Raw genomic sequence first — 20,707 nt, 5'->3', positions numbered from 1 at the left:
CAACCTTGATGGTTCATAGGGGAGAATCCGTTCGGACAGGTAAATTGGGCCGGAGTCGTTTAGGGATTTATAGGTCAACACCAGCACTTTGAATTGTGCTCGGAAACTAATTGGCAGCCAGTGGAGCTGGTGCAACAGAGGAATAGTATGCTCCCTGTACCCCGCTCCTGTTAGTAATCTGGCTGCCGCTCATTGGACTAATTGCAGCTTCCGGGCAGTCTTCAGAGGCAACCCCACGTAGAGAGCGTTGCATATCAGGGGATGGATATCTGTATCTATCTATATACGTTAATTTTGTATATGAATTTTCCCCTGATATGTTTGCAGGTGTTTGCAAATCCTATATGCATATAGATATCTAGAGATTTCCATGTACCTTTGTATCTATATCTATATGTATACATTATTTTTATATATTAAATCTACATAAATAAAAATGTATTGTTCATTTGTGGGATTAACATAACTCAAAAACCACTGGACGAATTGACACGAAATTTGGACACAATACACCGTACAGTCCAACGAGTGTCCATCACCCCTAAAACACACACACACACACACACAAACCCCCAGCGGAACAGACTTAACAACCCAAAAAATACACCATATATACATATGCACATACACTCATATATACACATGCACACATTCATACACACACACACACATATGCAGAAACACACACAAATATACACATACATACACACATATATACATATACACATGCACACACAAATACACATATACATATATATATATACATATAAACATGCACACACATATACACATAAATATGTATATAGGCAAGCACACATATATACACAATATGCATGTACACACATATACACACACATATATACACCCATTTATATTCACACACACACTCACAAATACACATATATACACAAAAATATACACACACAAAACAAATATACACAGACTGGGCCACAGCAACACGTGACAGGGGACGGCTAGTTAGTATATATATCATTATAGATCTATAGCTCTGCATTGTTTATATAGGGATTGAATTTTCGCTTTTTACTATGTTGGAAGCCGGCCTAAGTCCCCATGGGGAGATAGAGCAGGATATAAATGAAGTATTATTATTATTATTATTATTATTATTGTAACTGAATATAGGAATACGGAATAATGGATGATGAGATTGGATTCTGATTTTACTGATGAGACGCTAATGATTGTTATATTGATGTTTAATTGTTGATGATGCTACTGTTTTTAACTGTCCCATATTTGTTTTGTGATATTTTTGCCTTGAATTTTGCTGTTGTTAACGGCTTTGAGTCGCCTGAGGGCTGAGAAAAGCGGTATATAAATGAATTAAATAAATAAATAATAAATACCATATTGTTTTTGTTGACCCTACTTTTCCACTTACAGAGCTAGTTTACTGTTTTTCTTTGAGAATCAGAAAATATTCAAAAATATTAAACCTACCAATGCCTCGATTAATGTAATTGTATCGGTATCTATTTTTATTTTGAAATTTATGCATAGCTGTTGCATTTCCCACCCTCTGCTTATACTCGACTCGATAAGTTTTCCCAGTTTTTTGTGGTAAAATTAGGTGCCTCGGCTTATATTTGGGTTTCCTTATACTCCAGTATATATGGTGTGTGAAATTATGAGAAAAATAAGGTCATAGAAGGATAGAAAATAATTATTGTGTAGATAGTCAATTTATTTCTATCTCGAAGTGTTTATATGGTCTTATCTCTCTTGCCTGGTCATTAGGAGCTTTCTCATCAAATCAACCTGAGTCCTAAACAACACCATATGTCTTTGAGGCAGCTTCTGGACAGAATTAAGAAGAACAAGGACGCTCACAATGAGTTGTCACGGTGGGGACTTCACTTGGACAATGACATTTGTAAGGTAATTGAATAATCAGATTTACCTCATCTAATTTTGAATTCTTATTGAATTAATATTTTCATAGGCACTCTGTCTCATTTATTCTTATTTATTTATTTTATTTATTTACACCATTAGTGGTCCCCAAGAACTATTTATTTATTTATTTATTTTTATTTACAGTATTTATATTTTGCCCTTCTCACCCCGCAGCGGACTCAGGGCAGATTACAATGTACATATACGTGGCAAACATTCAGTACCATAGACACACAATATACATAGACAGAAACATGGAGGCTATTTAAAATTCCAGCTTTTCCATGAGGGTATTCTGGCCACCAGGGGAGCTGTCGCTTCACCATCCATTAGTGACAATGATGGAGTACTTCCTCATTCTTTTTGCATGCTTGCTGGAGATTTTTATTTATTTATTTAAAGTTTTCTATACCAGCCTTCTCACCTCTCTTGAGGGACTCAGGTCGGTTTCCAACCATAATATTACAGACAATCAATAAAACATCATAATACATATTACAGTAAAACATTAAAACAGCAATTACAATCAATAACTACAATGGTCAGTCGTCACACTAAAATCGTTGCTCCTCATCCTCCATCCATATCTCAGGGTGTTGGCTCACTCGTCGAATGCCTGTCTCCATAACCAAGTCTTCACCTGTTTCCTGAATGTCAGGATAGACGGGGCAGTTCTGATCTCCAGTGGGAGAGAGTTCCAGAGCCGAGGGGCCACCACCAAGAAGGCCCTGTCCCTCGTCCCCACCAGACGCGCTTGCGAGGCCGGTGGGACCGAGAGCAGGGCCTCTCCAGACGATCTTAATAATCTTGATGGTTCATAGGGGAGAATACGTTCGGAGAGGTAAACAGGGCCGGAGTCGTTTAGGGCTTTATAGGTTAACACCAGCACTTTGAATTGTGCTCGGAAGCTAATTGGCAGCCAGTGGAGCTGGTGTAACAGCGGAGTGGTGTGCTCCCTGTACCCAGCACCCGTTAGTAGTCTGGCTGCCGAGCGTTGGACTAGCTGCAGCTTCCGGGCAGTCTTCAGATGCAACCCCACGTAGAGAGCGTTGCAGTAGTCTAAACGGGATGTAACCAAAGCATGGACCACTGTGGCCAAGTCAGACTTCCCAAGGTATGGGCACAGCTGGTGCACAAGTTTTAATTGTGCAAAAGTTCCCCTGACCCTGGCGTTGTATATTAGTTAAATTAGCCTCCCCGTATAAACGGTACCTAAATTTCCTACTTGACAGATGCAACTGTCTTTCGGGCTGCCAAGGTCAACAGCAAGCTACACAATGGTCGGAAGCTCACTCCAACCCAGACTGGCTTCGAACTCATGACCTTTTGGTCAGTAATGATCTTAATGCAGCTGCGCTACAGTCCCAGTTATCCCAAACTCAGTTCCATTGTGTTACAAAAAGTAATTGATCCAGTTTATCCTTTCACGCCATTGGAAATGATCAACTAAAGTAGCTGATAATTGGATAAAAAGGAATTAACCTATTTATACATTAAATGGCTGTTTTGATGTCTTTTTTAAGAGCTCCAGGAAATTAAAAATTATGATGTCAGTTTTTATTTGGACTAATTACTGAGCCAGTTGTTTCTTTTCCAGTCAAATATTCCGTTATTATTGCCTTTCTTCCACATTATCCCTGCACGTGGCAAGGAGTAATAACATTTTCTACTTGATGGGGGTTAAGTGGGTTACAGCAACATCTTTTTGAAACTGGAGCCGTTGAAGTAGTGCTGCCTTCACAAAGACTGAGAAGATCTTACATTGATGTTTTCATTGTACTCTGAAAGAACAATTTATGGGTGTATTGTCGAAGGCTTTCATGGCTGGAATCACTAAGTTCTTGTGGGGTTTTTTTGGGCTATATGGCCATGTTCTAGAGGCATTTCTCCTGATTTCATCCTCAGAGGTGAGGATGCTTGCCATAGATGCAGGCGAAACGTCAGGAAAAATGCCTCTAGAACATGGCCATATAGCCCGGAAAAAACCCACAAGAACTTAATTTATGGGTGCCCCTTTTAGACCTCAAGTGCGTCAATGAGTTTGTGAAGAAAACTCCAGTTAAGCCCTTGGTTTGTGCATTTTGCTGTTTCTTTCAATCAGGCAAATGGCCGTATTCTCCCCATGGAAAGAATCAACCTAAAGAAGACCACTTTCAATACTTCGGAGGACCTAAACTGGTCCAAAGAGGTCGCAAGGGAAGCCTGCATCTCGGCAGTAAGATTTATTTATTTTTTAATTTTAGACTAGGTTGGGTATGTGGCATTGCCCAGGTTACACTGTTCTACAAATTTTCAGTTTTTCTCAGTTGCGGAAACAAAATGTGTCGTTTCTTAATAAATTTAACATGCTGAATTCAAATATAATAATTAAATGTGTTAATTGGCTCTGGTTTTTATGGAACAGCTATTTCAATTTTCTCCACAATAGGTAATTCGTTAATGTTATGATAATGTGCCTAACCTTGCTGCATGTATATAAACCGTGAATATTTACTAAATTTTAGTCAAATTATATTGCCAATAGTTTATACATGAGAAATATTTATTTAATTAGTCTATTGTTTATGTTTGTGCAGCAAGAAACTATATTCGTAGGCCTAATGCAGTTGAAAAGTCTGAAAGCTGAAATGTCGCTTTAATCGTGACTTTAGTTTCTATCCTGTTTGCTTCTCTTGACTTTTCTTTTGTATTCAAGGAAAGGATGGTCTCTTCCAATGCTCCAGCAGGAGTCTGACAGCATGGACGGAGTCCATTTACCTTGATCTCTTTTTTCCATAGTGCTTTATTTACACACGTGCGAGGAGGCATAACGACAGTCAAAAGAACAATGTAAAACGATGTTTAACGAGACTGTCTCAGTCTTCAACTGACTGACCCTCACAGTTCAAAAGTCTGGCCTTATATAGGGCTTTCTGGCTTTTGCACACGGCACTAATACTGCGTCATCAAACTTTCTAGAGTATTCTAGAATCTTCCGTAGTGTAAGTCGCAACGCATTTTTTCAACCATACGTGATCACGTGATTGCTTATATCGTAAAAACTAGAGCCAGTATACATTTTTAAATGTCATTTTCGTTTTCAGCACCCCAAAATCATAAAAGAACAACTATTTTCAGGCCCACAACTTTTTCTCCGTTGAACAGTGTTATTTGAAAAAAAGTCAATTTTTTTAATTGTACAAAATGCATAAGGTCGTGGGTGAACTGCAACTCGCATCATGCCAGGTGAACCCCGAGAAACTCCATCAGTACTTAAAGTTTGTTACATTGGGCAAGTTTGCTCTAGATGCATCCTCGGAGGGGTTCAGTGTGCTCTCTGACTGTACCGTAAACTGCACCTCCCACTATGGTGAGTCAGTCCCCTCAAACTCCTCCAGTGGGTTGAGTTAGTCGTGGGGGTTCTGTGTGTCAAGTTTGGTCGAGGCAAGGCAGGTGGAACTCACAGGTGGAACTCACCATTTTTAACTTTTTAACATTTTACCTCATACATTTGGACCGCCCTCTGTATCTGATTTTTTTTAAACTTTTTATTTATTGTAGCTTTAACATATTCAGTGTTTATTTATTGAGTCATCAGCAACCAGTCATTTATATCACATTTCTAACAGAACAAAGCAAACAAACAGACAAAATACAGAATACAAAATTTATGAGTTTGGTAGTTGATTAGATGTCCTTTGACCAGTATCTGGCCACTTGGAGTGCCTCTGGTGTTGCCGCAAGAAGGTCCTCCCTTGTGCATCATGTGGCAGGGCTCAGGGTGCATTGCAACAGGTGGTCAGTGGTTTGCTCTTCTCCGCACTCACATGTCGAGGATTCCACTTTGTGGCCCCATTTCTGAAGGTTGGCTCTGCATCTCGTGGTGCCAGAGCGCAGTCTGTTCAGCGCCTTCCAAGTCGGCCAGTCTTCTGAGTGCCCAGAGGGGAGTCTCTCATCTGGTATCAGCCATTGGTTGAGGTTCTGGGTTTGAGCCTGCCACTTTTGGACTCTCGCTTGCTGAGGTGTTCCAGCGAGTGTCTCTGTAGATCTTAGAAAACTATTTCTAGATTTAAGTCGTTGACGTGCTGGCTGATACCCAAACAGGGGATGAGCTGGAGATGTCTCTGCCTTGGTCCTTTCACTATTGGCTGCTACTTCCCGGCGGATGTCAGGTGGTGCAATACTGACTAAACAGTGTAATTTCTCCAGTGGTGTAGGGCACAGACACCCTGTGATAATGCGGCATGTCTCATTTAGAGCCACATCCACTGTTTTAGCGTGGTGAGATGTGTTCCACACTGGGCATGCATACTCAGCAGCAGAGTAGCACAGCTCAAGGGCAGATGTCTTCACTGTATCTGGTTGTGATCCCCAGGTTGTGCCAGTCAGCTTTCGTGTGATATTGTTTCTAGCACCCACTTTTTGGTTGATGTTCAGGCAGTGCTTCTTGTAGGTCAGAGCACGGTCCAAAGTGACTCCTCCCAGGTATTTGGGTGCGCTGCAATGCTCCCGTGGGATCCCTTCCCAGGTAATCATCCTCAGAGCTTGGGATGCTTCTCTGTTCCTGATATGAAAGGCAAATATCTGTGTTTTAGATGGGTTGAGGATCAGCTGGTTTTCCCTGTAATAGGCAGTAAGAGCACCTAGAGCTTCGGAAAACTTCTGTTCTACCATCCCAAAGCTCCCTGCTTGAGCAGTAATGGCATGATCATCAGCATAGATGAAACTCTCTGTCCCTTCTGGCAGTGGCTGTTCATTTGTGTAGATGTTGAACATGGATGGAGCGAGCACACTCCCCTGACGCAGGCCATTCTTCTGTTTCCGCCATCTGCGTCTCTGGCCCTGGAACTCAACAAAAAAGCTCCTGTTTGTTAGCAGGTTTCCTATTCAGTGTTTAAACATTCTTATCTTATCACTTCCCATTAACAAATTGTACAGAACATGTATGTCTTGATACCTATAATATTTCATCCTCCTGCTTCATTACATATTGTCCAATCACCCAGTGCTGACCTTTCACCCCAGACCAGCCAATTACAATACTTATTTCCAAAAATCAGTTGTTTCTATTACAGGTTTGGTCCCCTTAGCTTCTATATATACATATTCTATCAATGTCCGGGTTTTGAAAATTGAGATTAGATGATGCATGAGATGGGGGTAAATGTGAGTATGTTGCTCTCTGTTCAATTTCCCAGGTTTCACTCCGTTACTGGGCGCTGTTTTATCCAAAGCGGACGAGGGAGCAAGCTTCTGAACTGGTGACAACGCTGCAGAAGATCTCAGGCCCTCTTGACATTGTGTTAAACCCACCTGTTTGGTCAGAACTCAAGGATGACAGGATGGAGACCTATGTCAGGGCCATCAAATCATTACTCACTAGTGAGGTATGTGGTTTGAAGAGTGCATTCTGGTTTTCCTCTGCAGTTATCAGAGACAATATTTGATAGAGCTATTAGTCTGAACTCTGTATTTTTACGGTAAACCTTACTGTGCTATTTCAGTGTACATTATGTTTTCTTATGTGATAGAGTGCCACCACTAACATTAATTGATTGGGAATGTAAGCCAGTGACTAAACAATGGTGTCTTGCAAGAAAGTGCTGGCTTTAGCCAGTGGTTCTCAACCTGTGGGTCCCCAGATGTTTGGGCCTTCGACTCCCAGAAATCCTAACAGTGGTTAAACTGGCTGGGATTTCTGAGAGTTGTAGGCCAAAACACCTGGGGGGCCACAGGTTGAGGACCACTGCTATAAAGCCCTAAACGATTCTGGTCTGGCTTACCTATCTGAACGTATCTCTCCTTATGAACCATCTAGGACAGTGGTTCTCAACCTGGGGTCCCCTGATGTTTTTGGCCTTCAACTCCCAGAAATCCTAACAGCTGGTAAACTGGCTGGGATTTCTGAGAGTTGTAGGCCAAAACACCTGGGGGCTCACAGGTTGAGGACCACTGCTATAAAGCCCTAAACGGTTCTGGTCTGGCTTACCTATCTGAACGTATCTCTCCTTATGAACCATCTAGGACAGTGGTTCTCAACCTGGGGTCCCCTGATGTTTTTGGCCTTCAACTCCCAGAAATCCTAACAGCTGGTAAACTGGCTGGGATTTCTGAGAGTTGTAGGCCAAAACACCTGGGGGCTCACAGGTTGAGGACCACTGCTATAAAGCCCTAAACGGTTCTGGTCTGGCTTACCTATCTGAACGTATCTCTCCTTATGAACCATCTAGGACAGTGGTTCTCAACCTGGGGTCCCCTGATGTTTTTGGCCTTCAACTCCCAGAAATCCTAACAGCTGGTAAACTGGCTGGGATTTCTGGGAGTTGTAGGCCAAAACCATCTGGGGACCCCAGGTTGAGAAGCACTGATCTAGGACTTTAAGATCATCTGGGGAGGTCCTGCTGTTGATCCCACCTTCCTCGCAAATGCGTTTGGCGGGGACAAGAGACACGGCCTTCTCAGTGTTGACCCCTTGGCTATGGGCCACACTCCCCAGGGATATACGTTCAGCTCCCTCCCTTCTAACATTCCAAAAGATGGTTAAGACCTGGCTTTTCAAGCAGACTTTTACTATTGGAGCATAATTTGGATTTTGCGACATGGATTCTCCCGGGTCAGCTTGGTTTCACTGGCACGTTAATCTATTAATGTGCTGTAAAATTTTACTGATGATGTTGTACAATGTTTTAAAATGATTTTATTGTGAATTGTAATTTTTGTGGTATTTACGCTGTTAGCATCCTCTGATGCTCATGGGAGGCTGCGCTGAGTACCCCTTGTGGGGGGAAGGGCGGGACAGAAATATATGAAATAAATAGACAAAATGAATCATGGAATGTCTGACGATGCAATTGGATCACGATTTCAGTAAGGAGACGTTGAGGATTTGTTTTTATAGATATTATTGTTTTTTTATATTTTTAATGTTGAACTGTTTTTATAACTGTTCTTATAATAGTTTTTAACTATACCCTGATATTTGTTATGGAATCGAATCCCTGCCGACTGTCAACCGCCTTGAGTCACCTCTATCTGAGAAAGGCAGTATACAAATGTAGTAATAAATAAATAAATAAAAATGTATTGTCGAAGGCTTTTGTGGCTGGAATCACTGGGTTGTTGTAGGTTTTTTCAGGCTATATGGCCATGTTCTAGAGGCATTCTCTCCTGATGTTTCGTCTGTATTTATGGCAGGCATCCTCAGAGGTAGTGAGGTCTGTTGGGACTAGGAAAAAGGGTTTATATATCTGTGGAATTACCAGGGTGGGCAAAGGACTCTTGTCTGCTGGAGCTAGGTGTGAATGTTTCAACTGACCACCTTGATTAGCATTTGATGGCCTGGCAGTGCCTGGGGCAATCTTTTGTTGAGAGGTGATAAGATGTCCCTGATTAGGTTCTTGTGGGTTTTTTCGGTCTATGGAGCCATGTTCTAGAGGCATTTCTCCTGACGTTTTGCCTGCATCTATGGCAAGCATCCTCAGAGGTAGTGAGGCATCCTCACTACCTCTGAGGATGCTTGCCATAGATGCAGGCGAAACGTCAGGAGAAATGCCTCCAGAACATGGCTCCATAGCCCGAAAAAACCCACAAGAACCTAGTGATTCCAGCCATGAAAGCCTTCGACAATACAATGTCCCTGATTGTTTCCCCTCTGTTGTTTTGCTGTTGTAATTTTAGAGTTTTTTAATACTGGTAGCCAGATTTTGTTCATTTTCGTGCTTTCCTCCTTTCTGTTGACATTGTCCACATGCTTCTTGTGGATTTCAGTGGCTTCTCTGTGTAGTCTGATATGGTGGTTGTTTGTGTGGTCCAGCATTTCTGTCTTCTCAAATGATATGCTGTGTCCAGGTTGATTCCTCAGGTGCTCTGCTATGGCTGACTTCTCTGGTTGAAGGAGTCTGCACTGCCTTTCATGTTCCTTGATTCGTGTTTAGGCAATTCTACGTTTGGTGGTCCCTCTGGAGACTTCTTGTCCACAGCTGCATGGTACACGGTAGACTCCTGCAGAGGTGAGAGGGTCCCTCTTGTCCTTTGCTGAATGGAGCAAATAAATAAACAAACAAACAAACAAATAAATAAAACCCTTCCGAGCCCATACAGCTGATCAAGAACTAGAATCTCTGGGTGACAACAAGGACTTGTTGGGAGAGTCAGTGAATAGAGATTGATAAGCTAAGCAACCTTTTCTTCTGTAAATACTCCATTATCCTGGACATTTATTTATTTATTTGTCATTTCAGGGCAACCAGTCAATTATATTACATTTCTAACAAAACAAAGCAAACAAACAGACAAAATACAAGATTTGTGAGTTTGGTAGTGGATTAAATGTCCTTTGACCAGTCTCTGGTCCCTTGGAGTGCCTCTGGTGTTGCCGCAAGAAGGTCCTCCCTTGTGCATCATGTGGCAGGGCTCATGTTGCATTGCAGCAGGTGGTCAGTGGTTTGCTCTTCTCCACACTTGCATATGTCGTGGATTCCACTTTGTAGCCCCATTTCTGAAGGTTGGCTCTGCATCTCGTGGTGCCAGAGCGCAGTCTGTTCAGTGCCTTCCAAGTCACCCCGTGCCCAGGGGGGAGTCTCTCATTTGGTATCAGCCATTGGTTGAGGTTCTGGGTTTGAGCCTGCCACTTTTGGACTCTCACTTGCTGAGGTGTTCCTGTGAGTGTCTCTGTAGATCTGAGAAAATTATTTCTTGATTTAAGTCGCTGACGTGCTGGCTGATACCCAAACAAGGGATGAGCTGGAGATGTCTCTGCCTTGGTCTTTTCACTATTGCCTGTTACTTCCCGGCGGATGTTAGGTGGTGCAATAACGGCTAAATAGTGTAATTTCTCCAGTGGTGTGGGGCACAAACACCCCGTGATAATGCGGCATGTCTCATTCAGAGCCACATCCACTGTTTTAGCATGGTGAGATGTGTTCCACACTGGGCATGTGTACTCAGCAGCAGATTAGCCTAGCGCAAGGGCAGATGTCTTCACTGTATCTGGTTGTGATCCCCAGGTTGTGCCAGTCAGCTTTCGTATGATATTATTTCTAGCGCCCACTTTTTGCTTGATGTTCAGGCAGTGCTTGTTGTAGGTCAGAGCACGGTCCAGAGTGACTCCCAGGTATTTGGGTGTGCTGCAATGCTCCAGTGGGATTCCTTCCCAGGTAATCATCCTCAGAGCTCGGGATGCTTGTCTGTTCTTAAGGTGAAAGGCACATGTCTGTCCTGGACATTACTTTATATAACTCAAGTTCCATATAGCCAGGCTAGACTGAAGTCCACACAGTGTTCTCTGATTTAATATTCTATGGCATAAATTTCTATAAACAGAGTTTGCTCTTACAGACCGATTGCGACTCTGCAGCTTTATTCCATAATAGCACTTACTGAGCTTCAGTCACAACTTCTGTATGATTTCAGCTCTGTCTCAGTTACTGGCAATATGTAATGTTCTTATGTTTGGTTTGTGGTGGTAGTGTTTTTTTTAAAATCAGCCACTATCTACTCCCACACTTCATGTTCATGTGTTTTTCTAGAGCACCATTCAGCTGGTAGTCTGCATTATCACTGGGACCAGAGATGACTTATATGGAGCTATTAAAAAACTGTGCTGTGTACAGACTCCAGTCCCTTCTCAGGTGAGTCAAATGGTTTGCTGTATGGTTTCTGATCTGAGAATGTTACCAGTGTTTCTCAACGTTCCTAATGCTGCGACCTCTTAATGCAGTTCCTCATGTTGTCGGGACCCCCAATCAGCAAATTATTTTTGTTGCTACTTCATAACTGTCGTTTTGCTTTTGTTACGAATTGTAATACAAAGACTAATAATGGTAAATAATAAACTTTATTTATACCCCGCCACCATCTCCCCGATGGGGACTCGGGGCCGCTTACATGAGGCCAAACCCAAACAACAAATTACAGCAAAATAAAACCGAAAACAAAAACAATAAACAACATCATGATTACATAAAACATATGAATGCATAACAATATAAAATTACAGTAAACACAATCACAGTGACAATGGGGCAGGCTACATGTAATGATTAAAAGAAAAACTAATTAAAAACTGATTAAAAACTCAGGTGGGATAAAGGGGAAGCAGGTTATTTGTGGAGGTGGGCTCATTAAAATGGGAGTTGTGGAATCAAACTTTCCCACAAGGGGAGGGGGATGACGACGCAGACTCCAATGACAAAACGTTGAGGCTAAGCAATAGTGTGAGGTTGTATACCTACTGACAAAAGGTGCAGTTGAAGAGTCGGGTTTTAAGGTTCTTTTTAAAGGTTTCTAGAGTAGGGGCTTCCCTAATCTCTCCAGGTAATTATGTATTTTCATTCATGGGAGCAAATTTGGCACAAATACCCAATACGCCCAAGTTTGAATACTTGTGGGATTGGGGGAGATTGATTTTGTCATTTGGGAGTTGTAGTTGCTGGGATTTTTAATTATCCTATGATCAGAGACCATCCTGAACTTCACCAACAATTGAATTGAACCAAACTTGGTGCATAGAACTCCCATGACCAACAAAAAATTCTGGAAGGGTTTGGTGGGCACTGACCTTGAGTTTGGGAGTTGTAGTTCGTCTACACCCAGAGAGCACTGTGGACTCAAACAATGATAGATGTGGACCAAACTTGGCACAAATACTCAATATGTCCAAATGTGAACACTGGTGGAGTTTGGGGAAAATAGACATTGACATTTGGGAGTTGTAGTTACTGGGATTTATAGTTCAGCCACAATCAAAGAGCATTCTGAACCCCCACCAAGGATAGAATTGGACCAAATTTCCCACACAGAACCCCCTAGCTGGTGCGAGCCTCCCTCCAGCCCTGCACGCTCCCCCTTGACCACGCATTCACACCACGCTGCCAAGCACTGAGCACGCCTGCTCTCCCCTCTGCACTTGGAGTCTCATAAACAGCCCTCCCCTTGGCTGAGAGGCTGGCCAATCACAGCAGAGGAGGGCTTTTGGTGGGTTGATTTGCCGTCTGTTTCCAAAAAGGAAGAGAAGGACAGGTGGAGAGATCTTCAGCCTTTCTCTGCCAAAGGGGTTCCTAAGACCATCAGAAATATATGAAACCCCCTTGTGACCCCCCCCTCCCCCAGGGGTCTCGACACCTAGGTTGAAAAATGCTGCTTTAACTCTTCTATTCATGACAGTTTGTATTTATTGATAACTTGCACTGGGTGCTGCATAATTTATGGTTGGCGTCTGCTATGCAGAATCAATAGTATTGCCTTGCCTCTAAAAGGATGAGACTGGTTGTTCCCTGAATCCTCTTCAAAAGGAGACACTCCCAGCTCACTCCATTTACTTTGACCGGTCATAAACTAAGGCCTTGTGTTGGTTTAGTGATGAGTACTAAGTTTTGTGGTGGTATTTTTATTCATACCATGGTTTTTGGAAATGTACTACATTAAGTATCTTTGTTGAAGTAAAATTACAAATCGTCCTGTAAATGCAAGCCGAAAATCTTTAATCTTCTTCTTGTCAATATTTCGTAAATGTGCTAAAATAATGTATTATGTGGAGCGTAAAAAGGTGTGACAGTTCATACCGTTGCTGAAATCGACTTCTTGCCGCAGGTTATTAATGCACGAACCATTACCACTCAACCCCACAAACTAAGAAGCATCGCACAAAAAATTCTGCTGCAGATTAACTGCAAGTTAGGCGGAGAACTTTGGAGCGTTGATATTCCTCTGGTAAGCCCTATAAAACCATTTCTGCTTAAAAAGAGTAAGTAAGCACTCAATTTATATGTTTTGTAGTGCATATCTTTGGTGCCTCCCTCTTTCCTTCATCCCTCACCAATAACAGTGCAAGCCATGTAATCGATATCAATAAAAATGTCATGTTTGTTTGTGGGATTAACAGAACTCAAAAATCACTGGACGAATTGACACCACATTTGGACACAAGACACCTCTCAGGCCAACGAGTGACCATCACTCATAAAAACACTGGAGGGATTTAAAAATCAGAAGGGACTTAAAAAGTCCCCAAAAGCTAAATGACGGAAAGCTACATGACAATACAAAAAAAAGGGAAGAAAGAGGGAAGGAAGGGGAGAAAAAAAAGAAAGAAAAAAAGAGGGAGGGAGGGAAAGAAAGAAAGAAGAAGGAAGCATGGGAGCAAAGAGAGAAGGAAGGAAGGAAGGAAGGAGGTAGAGAAGGAAGAAAGGAGAGAAAGAGGGAGGGAAAGAAAAAGAGAGATGGAAGGAAAGTTAGAGAAAAAAAGGGGGGGAAGGAAGGAAAGAAGGAGCGAAGGAAGGGGGAAGATGTAGAGAAAGAGGGAGGGAAGGAAAGAAGGAAAGAGAGAAGGAAGAAAAGAGAGACAGCAGAAGAGAAAGAGAAAGGGGGAAGGAAGGAAGGAAGGAAGGAAAGAGGGAGTGAAGGAAGGAAAGAGGGAAAGAAGGAGAGAAAGGGAAGGGTGGCCACAGCAACGCGTGGCGGGTACAGCAAGTATATTTATATAATGCTTATGAACTTATATGGAGCCCTCAGTGGCACAGTGGGTTAAACCGCTGAGCTGCTGAACTTGCTGACCGAAAGATTGACGGTTCAAATGGGGGAGTGGCATGTGTTCCCACTGTTAGCCCCAGCTTCTGCCAACCAAGCAGTTCGAAAACATGCAAGTGTGAGTAAATCAATAGGTACCGCTCTGGCGGGAAGGTAACTATGCTCCATGCAGTCATGGTGGCCACATGGCTTTGGAGGTGTCTACGGACAACGGCGGCTCTTTGGCTTAGAAATGGAGATGAGTACCAACCCCCAGAGCCTGACATGACCGGACTTAATGTCAGGGGATAACCATTATCTATGAACTTATATAGGGCCCATGCCTTTATTGGTGAAGTCCTTTTATGCTTGATCTTAATGCCCCTGATATTTTAAAAGCCATGATATTTATTTATTAGCCAACCATAATAAATATAATAATAATAATAATAATAATAATAATCTACTTTATTTAATACCCCGCCACCATCTCCCCAATGGGGACTTGGGGCGGATTACACGAGGCGAAGCCCAACAGTCTATGACAATAAAGTAAAACCAAAACACATAACAACACAGTAAAATACATACAACATGAATGCAAAGACAATAATGCAAAATCATAGTAAAATAAAATAACATAACATAACAATGAGCGGGCCGCATGTGCAAGAGAAAAACTAAGATATTAAAAATACTAAAATCAGGATGAGATTTTAGGGATGGAGCAGATTGTTTCTGGGGGAGAAACTCGTAAAGGAACGGGGTCCTAAATAGAGACCTTCATACAGGTGGGGAATAGACTCTGGGGACAGAGTATATCAACCATATTTGTATACCGCCTTTCTCAGCCCAATGGCAACTCAAGTCGGTTTGCAGTTGGCAAAAATTCAGTACCCAATAGCAGTTGATGCCTACCTTCATATTTAGGGAATTGGCGGAGTGTCCCTGATCCAAAATGCTGGGACCAGAATTGTTTTGGGTATTGTATCCCCCCCCCCCCCATATTTTGAAATATCTACAGTATATTTGCATATGTGTGCATGAGATAGCTTGGAGATGGCCCTGAAGTCTTCTCACCAAATTAATTGACATTCCATATAGACCTTGTTCAGCCAGCCTTCAGTGCGATTTTCAATAATGCTTGTGAAGGAGAGCCATTGAATTGCAACCAGCGTCTTTTCTGCTTTCCAGAAACAGTTGATGATGATTGGGATGGATGTGTATCATGACCCTGGCAGAGGAAGGCGGTCAGTTGTTGGTTTCGTTTCAAGCACCAACCAGTAAGTACCGACATATTTTGGAAAGACTGACACATTTGCCTTCTAAGTATTGTTACTGTTGTTATTGTTACTGTCTCTTGTTTACTTTTGTTTATGAGTTTTCTTTTAACTGTTGTATTGATTGCAGATGTTACAAATGTAAAAATATTAGAGTAAAATAATAAATGTAATAATAACAAAGTAGAACAATGCAAATGTTACAAATGTAATAACAACAGAGTAAAATAAAAATATAATAATAATACAATAAAATAATAAATGTAATAATAATAAAGTAAAATAATAAATGTAATAATAATAACAAAGTAGAACAATGCAGATGTTACAAATGTAAACTCTAATAAAAATATTAGAGTAAAATAATAAATGTAATAATAATAATACAAAGTAGAACAATGCAAATGTTACAAATGTAATAACAATAGAGTAAAATAATAAATGTAATAATAATAATAATAACAAAGTAGAACGAGGCAGATGTTACAAATGTAATAGAGTAAAATAAAAATATAATAACAATAATAAAATAAAATAATAAAATTAATAATAATAATAAATAGAGTAAAATAATAAACATAATAACAATAATAGAGTAAACTAAATGTAATAATAATAATAGAGTAAAATAATAAATGTAATATTAATAGAGTAAAATAATAACTATAATAATAGAGTAATATAATCTGTCAGCTGCAGAAGGCCACCTTACTGGGATCCGTTATTCGCCGATACGTCACACAGTCCTAGACACTTGGGAAGTGTCTGACGTGTGATCCAATTCAACAGCCAGCAGAATGTCTGCTGTGGACTCAGCTTGTTGGGTTTCAAATAATAATAATGCAAATAGTAAAGCATTATGTCCTGAATTGGGGAGCCCTAGTGGTGCAGTGGATTAAACTGCTGAGCTGCTGAACTTGCTGACCGAAAGGTTGGTGGTTTAAATCCGGGGAGCGAGTTGAGCTCCCGTTGTTATCCCCAGCTTCTGCCAACCTAGCAGTTTGAAAACATGCAAATGTGAACAGATCAATAAGTACCGCTCCGGCAGGAAGGTAATGCTGCTCCATGCAGTCATGCTGGCCCCATGACCTTGGAGGTGTCTATGAACAACGCAGGCTCTTTGGCTTAGAAGTGGAGATGAGCACCACCCCCCAGAGTCGAACACGACTAGACTTAATGTCAGGGGAAACCTTTACCTTTACTTCTGTCTTGAATTAACAAAGCTTGTCATTTCTTCCTGTCTTTCGACAGCACTTTTACCCAATGGTACTCCAAGGTTGTATTCCAGATGCCTCATCAAGAAATTATCGATAGCCTGAAAGTCTGCTTGGTGGGTGCCTTGCAGAAGTTCTACGAGGTAGGAGAGCAGCATTTCTGTCACCTCCCACCCCACACACACCTTTGGGCCAGAATAAAGGGAAATGCTGGCATTGTTTAGATCAGAGACCATGTTGATCTGAAATACCCAGCTTCCAGTTTCATTCCTCATGTTTCGATTCTCTTGAAGGTCAACCACTTCCTCCCTGAGAAGATCGTGTTTTACAGAGACGGAGTGTCGGATAGCCAAATAAAAATGGTAGAGAGCTATGAGGTCCCACAGCTGCAGAAGTGCTTTGAAGCTTTTCACAATTACAGTCCTAAAATGGTCGTGTTTGTAGTCCAGAAGAAAATCAGCGTCAACATCTATTCGGCAGCCACAGATAACTTCACAACGCCTTGTCCTGGCACCGTGATAGACCATACGGTCACCAGCCGGGACTGGTAAGTGAGAAGTAGCTCCCTATGCCTTTACTTTTGCACACCCGCACTTTTCTGTAATAGGATCGTCTCGTTAACAAATAAGGGACTTAAATGTGTGCGTTGCCTCTTCTCTTGTCTCTGCCTCCAAAATAAAAATGCTGTCCCATGAACTCATTTAATCTAGGTTAGCCTTATTTTTTTTTCTTTTGGGTTAGAGCAACAGTTCGGTGATGGTGTTATTATTATTATTATTATTATTATTATTATTATTATGTATTCATATTATCATGCACAGTTGCTCCCCCTCAACAGTTTTTGTCCCCAGAGTCTATTTCCCCACCTGTATGAAGGTCTCTATTTATGACCCTGTTCCTTACTAGTTTCTCCCCCACAAACAATCTGCTCCATCCCTGTCTCATCCTGATTTTAGTATTTTTAGTATCTTAGTTTTATCTTGCGCATGCTCATTGTTATGTTATGTTATTTTACTGTGTATGATTTTGCTTTATCGTTTTTGTACTCATATGTTATATGTATTTTACTATGTTGTTATTGTGTTTTGGTTTTACTTTATTGTAATGTGCTGTTGGGCTTGGACTCATGTAAGCCGCCTGAGTCCCCATTGGGGAGATGGTGGTGGGGTATTAAATAAAGATGATGATGATGATGATGATGATTATTATTATTAGAAACACAACAAGATGAGTCCACAGCAGACAAGATCACTCTGCTGGCTTTTGGATTTAATCACACATCGGACACTTCCCAAGTGTCTAGGGCTATGTGATGTATCGGCAAATAATGCGTGCAGATTCAAGTAGGGTGGCCTTTTGCAGCTGACAGATGGTAACTTTGTCAGCGCCGAAATGCAGGCCAAGGTCTTTAGGCACTGTCCCCAGTCTGCTGATCACCAATGGGACCACCTTAACTGACTTGTGCCAGAGATGATGATGATGATGATGATGATGATGATGATGATAATAATAGAATTGAAAAGTCGATGACAGATCCCAACTTTAGACTCTGCAAGGAAGCAGATGAAACAATAGATTCCATCTTCAACTGCTGCAAGAAGATCGCACAGACAGATTACAAGCAGAGGCACAACACTGTTGCTCAGATGATTCATTGGAACTTATACCACAAATAGCATCTGCCTGCGACAAAGGACTGGTGGGATCACAAGCCAGAAAAAGTTACAGAGAATGAACACGTCAAGATACTCTGGGACTTCCGGATTCAGACAAACAGAGTTTTGGAGCACAAAAAACAAAGTATGGATTGTCGATGTTGCAATCCCAGGTGACAGCAAGATTAACGAGAAACAACTGGAAAAGTTGACACGATACGAGGATTTAAAGATCGAACTGCAAAGACTGGCACAAACCAATATAGGTGGTCCCAGTGGTGATTGGCACATGGGGTGCAGTGCCTAAAGACCTTTGCCTGCACTTAAACACAATCGGCGCTGACAAGATTACTATATGCCAGCTGCAAAAGGCCACGCATTATTCGCCGATACATCACACAGTCCTAGACAATTGGGAAGTGTCTGACGTGTAATCCAGTACAAGAGTCAGCAGAGTGATGTTGTTTGCTGTGGACTCATCTTGTTCTGTATCTAATAATAATAATAATAATAATAATAATAATAATAATAATAATAATTGCAAAGACTCTGGCACAAACCAGTCAAGGTGGCCCCAGCGGTGATCGCCACACTGGGTGCAGTGCCTAAAGACATTAGCCTGCACTTAAACACAATTGGCGCTGACAAGATTACCATCTGCGAGCTGCAAAAGGCCACCTTACTGGGATCTGCACACATTATTTGCCGATACATCACACAGTCCTAGACACTTGGGAAGGGTCCAATGTGTGATCCAATAAAACAGCCATCAGAGTGTCTGCTGTGGACTCATTTTGTTGTGTTTCAAATAATAATAATTGTAATAATAATCATTATTATTACAACAAAGCATTGCATGGGCAGCTCCTTGACAAAATTGAAGGAAAAGTTGACTAGGAGAAGATCTGGTGATGGTTCATGAATGGAACCCTGAAGAAGGAGACAGAAGAAGGCCTGATTCTTGCAGCCCAGGATTAAGGCAGCAGAACCAATGTCATTAAGGCCAGGGTCAAAAAGTCAGCTGATGATCCAAAATGCAGACTGTGCAAGGAAGTGGATGAAACCATGGACCATCTCCTCAGTTGCTGCAAGAAAATCACACAGACGAACTACAAACAGAGGCACAACTCTGTGGCCCAAATGATTCATTGGAATTTATGTCACAAGGACCACCTACTGGCAAAGGGATCATAAACCTGCAAAAGTAGTGAAAAATGAACACGCGAAAATACCGTGGGACTTTTGAATCCAGACTGACAAAGTTTTAGAACACAATACACCAGATATCACAATTATGGAAAGGAAAAAAGTCTGGATTATTGATGTTGTCATTCCAGGTGACATCAAGACCTCAAAATTGAACTGCAAAGGCTCTGATGGCATCAACCAGTCCAGGTGGTCCCAGTGCTCCTAATGGGCACACTGGGTGCCATGCCAAAAGATCTCAGGCGGTAACAATACGATCTGTCAACTGCAAAAGGCCACCTGACTTGGATCTGCACACATCATTCAAAAATATATCACACAGTCCTAGACACTTGGGAAGGGTTCGACTTAAGATTTTGTGATGTGAAATCTAGCATATATATCTTGTTTGCTGTGTCGTACTGTTGTATTATATTGATGTATATAATATATATGTATGTGTGTATATATATATGTGTGTGTGTGTATGTATACACACTATTATTAATACACTCATATAATGTAGTTCAGTGTTGTATTTTTATTGTATATTAACTGTGTTGAAAAAGGTAAGGTTTCCTCTGTTGGTAAATCAAGATAAATCACCTTCCTTATCTCAGCTGCTTCAACCTTTCAAGCTTCTGCTTGAAGACACAAAGTGGTAAAAAACATTGGACTCTCCTTCATTTCAGCTTTTACGAGAAAGCTGCACTTATCTTTTATTATGTACACAATTTACAAGACAACCATCAATCATGTTGGCCCACATCTCCGGCTCACTGCAAGAAGCCCATTCCTTTCTCATCGGACTTTCTTTTCTGACCTGTACAGGAACCTCCAAAAGTGATGTTCTACCAATATGAAACATCTCTATGTATTAACTCCTGCATTACAGAAACCACAAAGTTTGAACTATAAGCAATTTTCGTTCTATGTAACATTGCTAGCCGTCCCCTGCCATGTGTTGCTG

The 20,707-nt window shown here is 41.4% G+C and overlaps 1 protein-coding gene across 2 annotated transcripts in view; it reads left to right on the top strand.

The window, feature by feature from the left end:
- PIWIL2 (piwi like RNA-mediated gene silencing 2) overlaps positions 1-20,707 on the top strand; it is a 60,280-nt gene that overhangs the window by 28,774 nt on the left and 10,799 nt on the right. For both annotated transcript variants that reach the window (XM_067470621.1, XM_060787509.2), the window contains exons 14-21: positions 1,762-1,902; positions 4,022-4,135; positions 7,098-7,286; positions 11,427-11,528; positions 13,489-13,608; positions 15,598-15,686; positions 16,935-17,040; positions 17,191-17,444. In XM_067470621.1, the coding sequence (XP_067326722.1) occupies positions 1,762-1,902; positions 4,022-4,135; positions 7,098-7,286; positions 11,427-11,528; positions 13,489-13,608; positions 15,598-15,686; positions 16,935-17,040; positions 17,191-17,444 (1,115 nt within the window). The remainder of the gene's footprint in view (positions 1-1,761; positions 1,903-4,021; positions 4,136-7,097; positions 7,287-11,426; positions 11,529-13,488; positions 13,609-15,597; positions 15,687-16,934; positions 17,041-17,190; positions 17,445-20,707) is intronic.

Source organism: Anolis sagrei, chromosome 7 (assembly GCF_037176765.1).
Source record: "Anolis sagrei isolate rAnoSag1 chromosome 7, rAnoSag1.mat, whole genome shotgun sequence".
Lineage (NCBI taxonomy): Eukaryota > Metazoa > Chordata > Lepidosauria > Squamata > Dactyloidae > Anolis > Anolis sagrei.
Note: the sequence above shows the minus strand (reverse complement) of the source record. Positions and strands in the feature narration are given on the sequence as shown.